The sequence below is a fragment of the Syngnathoides biaculeatus genome, chromosome 4 (genome assembly GCF_019802595.1).
Source record: "Syngnathoides biaculeatus isolate LvHL_M chromosome 4, ASM1980259v1, whole genome shotgun sequence".
NCBI classification, from domain to species: Eukaryota; Metazoa; Chordata; class Actinopteri; order Syngnathiformes; family Syngnathidae; genus Syngnathoides; species Syngnathoides biaculeatus.
The window spans coordinates 17657179-17672124 of NC_084643.1; the positions used below are offsets into that span (position 1 = coordinate 17657179).

General features: G+C 41.6%; 1 protein-coding gene across 3 annotated transcripts in view; it reads left to right on the plus strand.

Annotated features, from left to right (window-relative positions):
* fgfr1a (fibroblast growth factor receptor 1a) overlaps positions 1–13922 on the plus strand; it is a 57766-nt gene extending 43844 nt beyond the window's left edge. For all 3 annotated transcript variants that reach the window (XM_061816733.1, XM_061816734.1, XM_061816735.1), the window contains 9 exons: positions 298–443; positions 1192–1313; positions 9623–9733; positions 10074–10264; positions 10361–10483; positions 11734–11804; positions 11898–12035; positions 12713–12818; positions 12887–13922. In XM_061816733.1, the coding sequence (XP_061672717.1) occupies positions 298–443; positions 1192–1313; positions 9623–9733; positions 10074–10264; positions 10361–10483; positions 11734–11804; positions 11898–12035; positions 12713–12818; positions 12887–13063 (1185 nt within the window). In that variant the 3' untranslated portion in view covers positions 13064–13922. The remainder of the gene's footprint in view (positions 1–297; positions 444–1191; positions 1314–9622; positions 9734–10073; positions 10265–10360; positions 10484–11733; positions 11805–11897; positions 12036–12712; positions 12819–12886) is intronic.
* Positions 13923–14946: the final 1024 nt, after the last annotated feature.

Genomic DNA, 14946 nt, shown 5'->3' on the forward strand with positions numbered 1-14946 from the left:
ATAGGGGGTTTGGAGCATTTTTACCCTTTACTCTCCTTTCTCTCAAAATTCCCCTTTTGCTCTTATCAGTATGAGTGTCTATTGACTCTTTAATTCTACTAAAAAGCATGCTTCCATAGAGATTGTGAAGAGTCCAAGTCTTGTATTGGGTAGGTATAGTGTTCTTCCTGAGCCCAATATTCCAGTTTATTTCAATATGAGCTAGATAATTTTTTTCCACTGTTCTTGGCTTAGTTTAAGATGTTATCTGTGTCCATTTCATTATGAGGGGAATAATGTCAGAGTTCTTTATCTCAGGTATCTGTGGACTCAAGTTCCTCCATCCACTCTGGTGTGATGTTGGTTCGGCCTTCTCGCCTTTCCTCCAGCGGTTCGCCAATGTTGACAGGGGTGTCTGAATATGAACTACCTCAAGACCCCCGCTGGGAGCTTCCACGAGATCGGTATATACTAAAGAAATTTATCTTTTTTGTCATTAAAGCTGTAAAATCCCCTTTCCACCAAGCTGCACTGTCAGTTTGATTTGGTACGGTACTTCTTTTTTATAGCCTTCCATTCCAAAGGGTCTTAAAATATCCAACCGATATTGTGCCACTTTTCAGCATCCTTTCAAAGGGGGTCACAATTCTTCGCAGTGAAGCACAGTGTTGGTTTGAGAAACTGTTATGTGTACACTGTTTCAATTCATTAAACCTATGCTATTGTTGTATGTTTTCCAAATGAATCAATAAAATTTGACTGTTTTTTTTCTGATTATCAAAAATTATATTGTAAATAATGATGGTGGCTGAACAACGCAACAATGATGGTTCGCTCAACTGCTTAACAGTTCTGAGGTTTGAGGATTTAATTACCCATAGGGATGAACGCAAGTGTGAATTGTAGAATTATGGGTTGTCTATACAAGTCCTGCCCTCTGGCCTTTTTCAGTAGTACCTTCATGTTCTCAACCATGTCAGTCCATGAATTTTTCTTTGTCTGAGGATGCAAGAATTTGCATCCAAGAGTCATTGATGTAAGACATAGTGAAGTCCAGGTTCATAGCTTTTTAGAATGCTTCACAAGTTCTAAGTGAGCTTGGTAAGGGACTCCATGAATCAGAGTGGTTTGAAAGGAAAGTATAGCGTTTTAAAATATCGATGTTATTGCAGCACTGGCATGTAGAGCATTGTTTTTGTGCCTTGCTTCCAGACTCATTCTTGGGAAGCCCCTGGGCGAAGGCTGCTTTGGTCAGGTGGTGATGGGAGAGGCTCTGGGTCTCGACAAAGAGAAGCCAAATCGTGTGACAAAAGTTGCTGTGAAGATGTTGAAGTGTAAGTAATCCCTCTTATATTTGATTTTATTTAAGGATAATCCCTTGAGATGTAGCATCTCATCAAAGTACAATACAAATACAACATAGAGAACATAAAGAGTTACAGAATTAGAAAATGTGTTACAGACAAAAAAGCAAATTAGCTTTGTCAGCCAATCCCACCCACTTTTGCTCCCTTATGACACAACACAATTGGAAACAGTGAGCCAAACACTTGATATATTCATCATAATAGCCTGAACAGTGAGTTGATCTGTGTGACAGTGACATGATCATTCAGTGACAGTGCAAAATATTTCAAAGGAGGAACAAAGAAATTCAAAACACGATACAGCAATAAATACACTAAAACAATGGAAATAGCTAATTGGTTACTCTGAGTCAGGGAGATTATTCCAATTAGATGGAGCATTGTAATTTAATTATCTGCAACCAATTTATTTTAAAATTCTGGGAATGGTAAAATAACAGAACTGGAAATGTCGAATGGAATTAATAAAGGGGGAGTAACTCTGCTTGGAACCAGTGATTCTTGAAAGGAGGACAATCAAAGTGAAAACATTTAAAGACTCATTGCAGCCAGTAAAAGGGACATCCTAAATATGCTTGTAGCCAGTTTAGTGGACCATACAGATGACAGTGATGGGTTTTAAAAGGAAAATGTAAAATAAATATGAATAGGATCAGAAAAATGATCAGTGTCGCAAAAATCATTGAGAATGATGCACAACTTGGCTCACCTACGTATCTATGCGAAGGCTCGGATTAAGTTGTCTCAAATTACAGTTTGTGGATCAAAATTTCCATTTTGTGCACCAAAATATATTGAAAAGCAAAACTGCAAATTGGGTTTACCACAAAAACGGAAGCAAGAAGTGACTTATTAGAGACAACACAGATGAATGGACGTGAACTGTTTGAGTGATGAGTGGGAAGGCAGCAGTTGCAAAATGCAACGCTGAATTGAGAAGAGAGGGAGAGAAAAGACATGACGAAAGTGTTGTGGCAAAAAAAAGTTTTGATGCCGATAGTCCGGTGACCATGAAGAAGAAAGTGGCATAAACCAATGAAGAATATGCATGAAGACGTGCTTGTGCCCAACAGTTGCGGCGAATAAAAGTGTCTTAACAATTTAAATAAATGACCAGTCAGCTCATTGCAACAGTTCGATTAAGATTATACTGTGCAGAGGAGGCTTTCACAATCGACACTTCCCCCCACGCCAGACCTCAGCCTAAATTCCGCGGATTTTCAGAGAAGTCAATTGGGTGAATGAAACAATAAAATAGGTCGGTTAACTCACATGTGAAATGGTACGAACCGAAACAAATTAACCGAATAGCCCCAACACACTGTAGCGATGTAACTTCCTTTGTGTGTTAAGGCAACCCCCCTCCTTCAAAAAGAGGAACTTTTGGGGATGTGTCTCTCTCTTTCTGGTCAGATCTCCATGAATCCTCATGTTTTATTTCCTTAAGGTGGTCCGAAATGTAACAAACAGCAAACGTGATAAAGCAACCATGATTCAATAAATAAAGCAACCGTAAGCAAACAAAGCAAATGCAAGTAAATGTAAGCATACACGTGTTAAGCATAGCAAAAGAGCATTAAAAGTAAAACAAGAGAGCAAATATGAGATAACTTCATCAGAATCAGCTTTATTGGCTAATTGTGTAACAACACACGAGGAATTTTTCCCCGGCAGTCAGTGCCACCCTAGTACAACATTCAGATCAAAGAACAAACAAACTAGAACAAAGAACAAGAGACATTCAGTTAATAGGAACGATTCCTTAGAAGAGTCACGGATGTGTTAGATGCTGAGTCTTCTTCATTTAGAACAGGGAAGACATCAGTGTGTCAACGGCCCACATCGTGTTAAGCTTGCACAGAGTGCCTTTACCCGTTCGCGGTTCCCGTTATAGACCTGTGCAATGACAATTGTGCAAAAGTGATGAATCGTGCGATAATCTACAAAATATTGGCAGTCCCATCCTCGGCACCCTTCTACCAACGTACTCACTCTCTCACCTCTGGACATGTCCAAAACATCGAAGACTGCTCTCTCGAACCTTGTTTCCAAAACATCCAACTTTGCTGTCCCTCTAATGATCTTATTTCTAATCCTATCTAACGTGCTCACTCCCAGAGAGAACCTCAACATCTTAATCACCGCAATCTCTGGTTCTGCTTCCTGTTGTCTCTTCAGTGCCACTGTCTGTAATCCGTACATCATGGCTGGCCTCACCACTGCTTTATAAACTTGGCCTGCATCCGAGCAGAGTCTTCTGTCACATAACACAACAGACACCTTCCGCCAGCTATTCCAACCTGCTGGGACCCATTTATTCACTTCCTTATCACACTCACTATTGCTCTGGATTGCTGACCCGAAGTATTTGAAGTCATCCACCCTCGCTATCTCTTCTCCCCGGAGCCTCACTCTTCCCCCTCCACCTCTCTAATTCACGCACATATATTGTTTTACTTCAGCTAATCTTTATTTCTCTCCTTTCCGGTGAATGCCTCCATCTTTCTAATTGACCCTCCACCTGCTCCCTGCTTTCACTGCATATCACAATATCATAGTCCAAGGTGATTCCAGTCTAACCTCATCTGTCAGCCTATCCATGACCATAGCAAACAGGAAGGTACTCAGAGCTGATCCTTGATGCAGTCCCACCTCCACCTTAAATTCTTCTGTCACACCTAGAGCACATCTCACCATTATTCTGCTGCGATCATACATATCCTGTACTACTATTCTAACATATTTCTCCCCCACACCAGACTTATGCATGCAGTACCACAGTTCCACTCTTGGTACTCTGTCATAGGGTTTCTCTAGATCCAAAAAGACACATTCTAGCTCCTTCTGAGCTTCTCTGTACTTCTCCACTAGCATCCTCAAGGCAAATAATGCATCTGTGGTACTCTTTCTAGGCATGAAACCATACTGTTGCTCGCAGATAATTCTGTCCCGAGTCTCGCCTCTACTACTCTTTCCCATAACTTAATTCTGTGGCTAATCATCTTTATTCCTCTATAGTTCCCACAGCTCTGAACATCGCCTTTGTTCTTAAAAATGGGAACTCGCACACTCCCCCCTGGCTATAGTATTCTGTTGAATAAGTTGGTCAAAACTCCACAGCCACCTCCCCAAATTGCTTCTATACCTCCACAGGTACGTCATCAGGACCAACTGCCTTTCTATTTGTCATTCATTGTAGTCGCTTTCTAACTTCCCCTTACTAATCATTGTCTCTTCCTGGCCCTTCACATGTGCCTCTTCTAGTCTTCCTTCTTTCTCTTTCCTCATTCATCAACTTCTCGAAGTATTCTTTCCATCTATTTAGTACACTACTGGCACCAGTCAACACATTTCCATCTCTATCCTTAATCACCCTTACCTCCTGCACATCCTTCCCATATCTATCCCTCTGTATGGCCAATATTTAGAGATCCTTTTCTTCATCTTTCGTGTCCAACCTCATGTACATGTCATCATATGCCTCTTGTTTAGTCTTTCCCACCTCTACCTTTGCCCTACGTCGCATCTCATTGTATTCCTTTCACCTCTCCTCAGTCCTCTTAGTGTCCCACTTCTTCTTCGCTAACGTCTTTCCTTGCATGACTTCCTGTATTTTGGGGCTCCACCAAGTCTCCTTATCCCCTTTCTTGCCAGAAGACACACCAAGTACTCTTCTGGGTGTCTCTCTGATTACCTTGGCTGTAGTAGTCCAGTCTTCCAGGAGCTCCTCCTGTCCATTGAGAGTCTGTCTCACCTCTTTCCGAAAAGCCGCACACCATTCTTCCTTTGTCAGCTTCCACCACCTGGTTCTCTGATCTTCCTTTGTCATCTTAATCTTCTTACCCACCACCATAGTCATCCGACACACCACCATCCTACGCTGTCAAGATACACTATCCCCTACCACTACTTTACAGTCAGTAACCTCCTTCAGATTACATCATCTGCACAAAATATAATCCAAGTGCGTGCTTCTACCTCCTTATAGGTCACTCTATGTTCCTGCCTCTTCTGGAAAATAAGTGTTCACTACAGCCATTTCCATCCTTTTTGCAAACTCCACCACCATCTGTCCCTCAAACTTCCTTTCCTGGATGCCGTACTTACCCATCACGTCTTCATCGCCCCTGTTTCCTTCACCAACATGTCCATTACAATCTGCACCAATCACAACTCTCTCTCTCTCTGTGTGGGATGCTCAGAAGTACTTCATCTACTTCCTTCCAGAATTTTTCTTCAAACTCTGTCACATCCTACCTGTGGGGCATAGCTGCTAATCTCATTCTACATAATACCCTCAATTTCAAACTTCAGCCTCATCACTCTATCTGATACACTTCTTACCTCCAAGACATTCTTAGCCAGCTCTTCCTTTTAAAATAACCCCAACTCCATTTCTCTTCCCATCTACTCCATGGTAAGATAATTTAAACCCTGCTCCTGAACTTTTAGCCTTACTACCTTTCGACCTGATCTCTTGGATGCACAATATATCACCCTTTCTCCTAATCATCATCTCAACCAACTCTTGAGCTTTTCTCATCATAGTCCCAACATTGAAAGTCCCTACACTCAGTTGTCGGCTCTGTGCATTCCTCTTCTTCTTGTGCCAACGAATCCGATTTCCTCCTCTTCTTGACCCACAGTAGCTGAATTCCTACCAACGCCCTGCAGGTTAGCAGTGCCGGGGGGGTGTTGTTAATCCGGGCCATGACCGATCCGGTATGGGATTCTTTAGATGAACGCTCATATTTGTTTTGGCACAGTTTTACACTGGATGCCCTTTCTGACGCAACCCTCAGCATTTATCCGGGCTTGGGACCGGCCTACAGATTGCACTGGCTTGTGCCACTATAGGGCTGCATTGTCCCCCCTACGATATGCAATCTCTTTGGCCTGGCGGAGTTGCCCAAGTTTAGCTGAAAACCACGGCTTGTTGTTATTGAACGAGTGAAAAATTTTTGTTCGTACACACACTTCCTCACAGAAACTGACATATGCAGTAACAATATCCGTGAATTCATCTAGGCTGCGTGCTGAATTCTCAAGACACTCCAGTCTGTGCAGTCAAAGCAGCCAAAGGCTTTGCACACTTAAAGTGGTTGCCTCTATGTAGGTATTAAGTAGAGCAAGCAGTGATCAGAGGAGCAAATGGGTGCACGGGGAATTGCACAATATGCAGTGGTCTAGAGTGTTATTTACCCTCGTCGGACAATATACGTGCTGCTTACATTTAAGGAGTTTGTGGTTAAGTTTAGTTGTGGTAAAATCTCCTCAGATAATGAGCAGTGAATCTGGGTGTTTTTTCTCAATTTTGTTTACCTGCTCGGCGAGCATTAGTGCTGCGTTCATCCTAGCTTGAGGTGGAATGTAAACCTATCCTACCCACTTACGAGAATGAAAGAATGAAACTGCTCACAGTTCAAAAATGACTCTAAAAGTGGGCTGCAGTGTGTGCTGAGTGGAACGTCCCTGCACCATTTTTCATTGATCGTCCACAAAGCCAAGTCTCGGTGAAGCACAGGGCAGCAGAACATTCAAAGTCTTTACAGGCTTTGATCAGAAGCTAAAGTTCATCCATTTTTTTTGGATAGGGAGCATTTGTTCGCAAGATAAATGGACTGAAGCGCTCGTCGATGTCCCCTCTTCTGCAATTGAACTTGTGTACCACCTCAGGTCCCCCTCCGTCGCCATTGACGAGAAACTTTGAAGTGCGCGCCAATGAGTAACTCCAGAAAAAGATTTGGTGACTTGGTGAGAGTTGTCAAGACTATGATGGTTAGCAAGTCCTCTCTTGTGTACTGGAGTCCCGAGACGACCAGAAAAACACACAAACGTAAACACTACCAGGGAGAAAGTGCTGCAGGCTGCCACACTGGTAGGCACCATCTTGATGACGTACAATTAATCTATTTTATCCAACACCCTGTACAAGGACATAACACCGTCAACACAATTGTTCAACTTGACAGCTCGTACCATATTGTTGCACATTTCTGAGGGTGTAATGCTTTGGAAATTTTTCAAACCAACCTTTGTTTGCCGAAAGGCCTCATCCTTGAGGGGGAGAATCCCTCATTGCAGCTTGACGTTCATCATCAGGCATTCCGCTTCCTTATTAAAAGTTATTGAAGTGGTTTTATGGATGTTTACCACATAATTTCTGATGTAGCACACCGCTGATTCATTCACGCAAACATGACGCCACAAAAGCAGAACTTCTGCCGTCTTTGATCATATCCAAAAGTTGTACTTTTCCGCCTATCGTCATCTTCGTTTTGCTCATTGTCACCAGGCCATTTTTCTGCAATCAGTTTTCCACAAAGCGAACGTAGCTCCCATTTCAAATAATCCTCTCATTTCCCATCTTCCTCATCTACTTGCGTGCTTCGGGGGAAGTTTTAACATCAGCACAGCGCTTTGGTGGCATTGTGAACTAGAGAGGCTATTGAGCACACAGTATAACAGCATAGAAAATGGTGGCTAGAAAGGACAAGGGAGGGCGAGAGAGTTGCTGGGTGGGGCTTCAACGATGCACAGCCAATCAGCTTCAAAAAGCCGATCTGAATTTCCTTTTTTTTTTTTTTTTTTATTTTTATTTTGCTTCATTGGTCCAGATGTCACGGCGGGGATGTCACCTTGTATCAATGCGCCTTCCCGTAATATAGTAAATACTGTAAGCTGATTTGGCTTTTTTTTGGGGGGGGGGGCTTGAAAGAAAACGTAATGCAGTGAAGCGCAAAAGAATTACTGTGTATTTATATTGCAGGGAGCTAACAAAGTGGATATTTATCATTTGAACACACTTTATTTAAACCATGCAAACTTTTTTTTTGACCCAGCTCCTTAAAAGAGCTGAAGTGCTTTAGCGAATCATTCTCCAGTAAAAGCACGAGTCATATGTTTGTGCCAGCTAATCAGGAGCCAATCATTTCATAAATACAATGGACATGAGACTTTTTTTTTTTTTTTTACCCAGACTCGATCAGTTTTCATTATGGCACCATAGAAACAAACAGCTGGGACATTTTAGGGACATGAGAGAGAGAGAGAGAGAGAGAGAGAGAGAGAGAGAGAGAGAGAGAGAGAGCTTGTGACTTAAATTGAAGATGGAGAAACAGACAATGGGAGAGAAAATTTGGAACAAATGGCTCTTAAAATGGAACAGGCAGTCATTTTTGTTTGTACTTCTCAGCTGTGGTGTGCAAGTTCCCAGCGCGAGCGCTTATTAAAAGTCCATATATTACACCATTAAGAATCAAGTAAAAGGTTTTGAACAAACGTATTCTCTAAAACGTGTAAACTTGACACGTCACTGTTGTGTCAAGATTGCCAACTCAGACCTAATTTTCATCAGATCAGCACTTATTTGAACATGTACATTTACTTGCTCTTATTGTGAAATGCAGCCCTACTTTTATTTAGTAAATGAAAGAATGTTAACCAATTGTGCTCATACGTTAGATTATCGGCAGAATTTGTAAAATGTCTTCATTATCCTTTGTTTTCATTGTATCAGTGGCATAAAAAAAACAGCTACTTTTTTAACAACTCTTTTGGAAATAATGTATTTGAAAAATTTGCTCTCATGGTAAGACAATCTCTTGAGAGAGCAAGAGCATGAGATAATAATATTGTAGAAACAGGAAAAAGGTGAAAGAGTAACAACTGGAATAAAAATCTGCATTTCAGTGGGATTGTGATGCAAGAATCACGATGTAGCAGAGGATTACTGCGCTGTATCTGGATTTAGTTTCAGGGATTCTCTGTTACAGGGCTGGGACTCATTTCCATGATGTGCATCCCAGGACTCTGTCTCAAATGTGAAATGATCGATGGTTCCTCAAGTGGAGCCTTGTGGGACACCATTTTTTTAACAACCAAATAATCTTTAAAAAAAAAAAAAAGAAAGAAAGAAAAAAAAAAAAAAAAAAAACTTGATAAACGCACTGATGTCATTGTGGAGATAAGCATATAGCCAAAGTAGAGCATGACTAGACAAATAGCAAATACAGTAATGTTTACCATTTTGTATTGTCTGTAACAGAGGTTAGGTTGAACATGTCCTGTTGCCTGTAGAATCACAAACTATAAAAGGTTCAAATGGTAATAATGGGGATTTAACTAAAACAGAATTCCTTGTCTTGAATAAGATCTTGAATTGTCAGATGATGTGTAATAAACTGTATGCTTGGTTCAGAAAATGTTAATTATTTTCTAAGTGGTACATGGATTGATCCCTTACGTTATGTACTGTATTTGTGATATGCATACAGCTGACGCCACAGAGAAAGACCTGTCGGACCTGATTTCAGAGATGGAAATGATGAAGATCATTGGGAAACACAAGAATATCATAAATCTGCTGGGAGCCTGCACACAGGATGGTAAGTCTCTCGCTAACATGCAAGAGTTACTGAGCTGTTCTGGCAAAAAAAATTATCTTGAGTAAAAGTTGGCATGTACAATAGCAATTCATGTCATTTTTAACCACCCCTGCCAAAAGGTAAAATTTATCTTCATTTTCCTGAATGTCACTGGAGAGATTGTAAACATTATACTGTACGTGTACTACTGTGCTGTACTTATACTTACAAAAGGGTTCTAATTTGTGTAACTTATTGTGCACTCTACAGCAGATGTTCAAGTTAACTTAAATGATGTTGATATATATATATAAACAAATATTTTTGTATTCCACACATTACGATGCCCATTTTTCTGTAGGTCCTTTGCATGTGATTGTGGAGTATGCATCCAAGGGCAATTTGAGGGAGTTCTTGCGTGCACGGCGCCCTCCAGGCATGGAGTACTGTTACAATCCAGACCAGGTTCCTGTTGAGAACATGTCCATCAAAGACCTGGTGTCCTGTGCCTATCAAGTGGCCCGGGGCATGGAGTACCTGGCTTCCAAGAAGGTATCACAACCAGACCAGACTGCAAAAACAGTATTTCACTGAACTGCTTTAGAAATGTTTATTTTCAATAACCCCCCCTACACTCCATCCATACAGTGCATCCACAGAGATCTTGCTGCTCGTAATGTTTTGGTAACTGAGGACAATGTAATGAAAATAGCTGATTTTGGCCTGGCTAGAGACATACACCACATTGACTACTACAAGAAGACCACCAATGTGAGTAGTTTTGTCTTTTTGGAGAATTACTTCAGTGAATGAATGAATTTGATGTGCATGAACAGCTTTGAAAGGTCCAAGTGTTATCCCTATAAACATTCAAAAACGATATTGTAATGAAAAATACATATAACATTATTCACTTCAATGTCTATACGAAAAAATAAAGATGAGCGGAGAGCGCGTCATCCATGCGCAAAGTTGCGGAAATGTCATTTGACAACATCCAAGTGGTCGGCATATTGGCTTCATTCCCTGTCCGTGGCGTCACCCCAGATATTCGTCATTGAAAACACGTTGTGGCCCCAACTGTAGGACACGCCCCTTCAGACACGGAAGCACTTTTCAAAGAAGAGAACATCACACAACCGAGTGAGGTTACCAGGGCAATATTACCCTAATGTTTTGAGCCATATTCAGATGATATGTGATCACAGCCAAACCACCTCCCCGTCTGATCCACTTCCGTGGCGGAGATAAGATATCGCGGCTCATCGCAGCCGGCCGGGGTGGCTCATTTTCGGAGCCGAGGTGGCTTACCTCAGACCCAAGCCAGGCTGCTTTAGCGCGTTGTTCATAGCTGCCGCAGTATGTGATTAACAACACCGTCTAGCCGGGGCGCTTTACTGCGTTGTCGTCGCACGCGGCTGAGTGCGGCATTGTCAGCAGCGTTCTTCAGAGCCGCCGCTGTCCGCGAGCCTGACGCGCACATCAACACATTTAGCACGCCTGTCATACGGACGCGGATCTTTTATTATGTTATGAGAGAACGATTACGTGGTCCGCCCCAAACTATTATTTTTTTTGTACCTGTATACACACCTACCTGTCATTTGGAATCCACGAAGCTCTCGTCCTCTCCACCCGTGCACCCGGGTCTCTTGCAAACTTATGAAGGCTAAATCCATTCTCCCGAGTGTTCAAGCAATGTCCAGCAATGCAATGAGCCGGCATTTTCGCTAATACGAAGGAACAACGAGCTACCTTCCTGGAGCTAAAACTAATGTAAACAAACGAGTCCACTTGAGGGCGGTCCCGCCGTGTACGTCACTTCCTTCTTCTTCTCAAAAACGAATCCCTTGAGAGGATTTTCATGGCAGGAGTTACAGAAAGCTGTATACGTCAAAATCATGTTTTGTGGTGAAAAAACGCATGGACCCATGTCGGCTGCCGTTTTTTCATTAATAACATTCTAAAAATCATGCATTTCATAACAGTGGCCCTTTCAGGACATACTTTTTCGCCCACAGGGCCGTTTACCAGTCAAATGGATGGCTCCTGAAGCATTATTTGACCGAATATACACTCACCAAAGTGATGTGTGAGTATCATATCAAAGACTTTTTTGTTTTTTTTAAATTCCATCCAGATGGAGTATGGCGAAAACTGCAAATTTTTTGGTGCTTTTTCACAGCTGGTCATTTGGCGTTCTGCTTTGGGAAATCTTTACCTTGGGAGGCTCTCCTTACCCTGGCGTCCCTGTGGAAGAACTGTTTAAGCTGCTGAAGGAGGGTCACCGCATGGACAAGCCTTCCACATGCACTCATGAGCTGTAAGGATATAATGACTTCATCTGGCATTTTCCCCATGAATGTCTGCAACAAATCCAAAAACAGTGGAGACCATTTTCTACCTTCTCGGGTCACCTGAAGTTTATGTATTGATCTCTGTTAGTTAGATCACAAAGTAACTGCGAGTGTGCGAAAAAAAAAAAAAAAAAACTGTTCAGGATATACAGCATTCATTTATTGTTGCATTTTAGGATAAAGGTGCACATTTGAGAAATGTATTACTTCAAAACACTACAAAACAGCCCAGCCCTTAATGAAAATGGCACTGTACATCCATCATTCTCAGGTCATCCTCCATGAAAGAAGGAATTGTCTTTTACCGAGCCAACAGATTAACAAACTTGTTTTTTTCTTCAAAATTTGTTCTGCTCTAGTGTGAGTGAGGTGTTCATTAATTGCTACAGTATACGCTGCATTGAAAATTCTCATTGTTTTGGAAACATCAGTTAGCATTTTTCAATGCAAAAATATTTGGATCACACATGGACGTGGACTTTCAGCTGTAAACATGGGCAAAATGGATTCAATGTCACTCAAAAGCTATTTCACTGTTTCCCTTTGAGCCAATTATTTTACTGTAATCTGATGTGTTTTTCCATGAAATTAACACGCCAAGATGACTGTTTGTGGTAAATCTCACCAATTTGACATCATGCAGGTACATGATGATGAGAGACTGCTGGCATGCTGTGCCCTCCCACAGGCCCACATTCAAGCAGCTTGTTGAGGACCTGGACCGGTGTTTGGCCATGACATCCAACCAGGTCAGTCCTTTCTTCATCACAAAGCAGCAGCCATGCATGTTCATAAATTTTGTCTTTCCTCCATACAGGAGTATTTGGAGCTATCTGTGCCCTTGGATCAATACTCTCCCAACTACCCTGAGACTCGCAGCTCCACTTGCTCTTCAGGCGAGGACTCGGTCTTCTCCCATGATGCCGGTGCTGAGGAGCCTTGTCTTCCAAAGCTCCCTCCCCATTCTAACGGGGCAGCCATCAAGAAACGCTGATACCTCATCTCCACAGAGACACACGTTGACATTTCCTCTGCTCCCTGCTTCCTGGGGTTGTGGACTCTTCCCCTACATTCCCAGAGATGAAGCTAAGGACCATTGCTGCTTGATGAGATAGGAGCTTGGAGACGCCCCAGAGTACTTGTTGGATTGAAAGGACTGCAGTGTGCAGCCACTTCCCGGTTCTTGGTGGAATTAAGTTTACAGGAGACTTTCTGTTATAAGGCATAGAAGTTTGTCATGATGTCAGAAATGGGTCTCCCATTCCCATGCAGCACAGGAGACTCAAGAATTGACTTGGATTGTGTCGGGCCTTTTTTTTTTTTTTTTTTTAATTCATTTAGTTCATCGGGACAGCATTTTGCTTTACAGACCAAATCCAGAGCAAATACTACCAAGGAACATGCAGGACCATGGTACACTGCATCATTTACTATATATTTGTGTAAATACTGCTAGGAAAAAAGAAATATATACCAATATATATATATTTACACTATACTCTTATTTTTATCACCATAATAGATTTTTCTCCTTTAGAAGGATATTTGTTGGATCCATTCTTGAGTATAATCTGTAGGGGTGCTATCACATGACAGTTTTTACTTTCCAAGTTTGATTGCCTGCTTTAATATCATAACCAACACTAGAAAACAAACCGTACAGGATATTTCCCCCTTTTTTTTAATATGCGTTTTCAAACTACATCATGCATATCAGTGTAACTCGATATTTAAGGGTATTGGCCCGCACCATAATATGTATGATAGTATGAATGTTTGTGTGAGTGAAAATGAAATTGTACACATCTCTTCCAGTAACAGTAAACGCATGGTTCATGTCCATTTTCCAAGTTGCCTATCTTCACAGTGGTTCCATGTTATTTTAAAATGCCCTAATTAGCTTCAGTCAATGTCATGCAGGTCCACGGTGCATGTAAGTCATGTGATAAACCTTCTATTGTACATGCTTCAACAGGAGTTAATCCGCTCCCAAATAACTTCTGATAAAAGAGTTTGGGGACACAGCTATCTTCATAAATGGATAACATTCAATAAAATGCTTTAAAACAGAACAAAAATGACCAAATAGTTTCCGTCTTGATCTGAAGTCCTTGAATGAGTTTAGAAGTATTAAGTATTTCATGTACTGTGTATAGAATATTTTTACTGCCAACTACATATCCCAGCCTCCGGTTGCTGGGGGCTGATTAGATATGATAATGTGATGATGTCTGACATCTGAAGATGTGTTGGTGATCGCCGGCAGTAAACAAATGAATTATGGCTGTTTGAATGGCTCGACAGGTGCTAGCGGTACACCTTCCATTAAGCGGGCCAACCTTAATGCCTATATCTGATTCTGGCTTTCTGCCACTGACTGATGCATTACCTGGCTTGCAATCTTTGCGTAGCGAGTTAGACCATAAGGGTTTGACCTTTTTTTTTAAAAGTCAGTTCTTAAACAGGCACAGTGTAGATGGTCCTTGTTGTATGTTTTAGCACTTATTCAAGTTATGAACACTGAGCTCTGTAACTTGATTTTGCTTTGAAATCAGCTGTACATGTCACGGTACATCAACACTACCAGTGGACACTTGGAGTCAGACAAACATATGACTTCATTGTTTTTAGGGGTGACATTTTTTTTACGCCTGGAAACAGGGACCAATAAAAGTGTGCATTTTGTGGTTGAGGTGGTTCCACAGAGCCTTTTATAAGAATAGGAATGGCTGACGAAATCTTGCTTTATGAGCTGCTAATGGGGCGCGGATGCTATTAGGTGAAGGGTGTTATCACTTCGCACAGATGGCACAGGAAGAATTTGGATCGTCAGACAGCATCCAGCACAGCAACAGTTAAACTGTCGAGTTAGTTGAC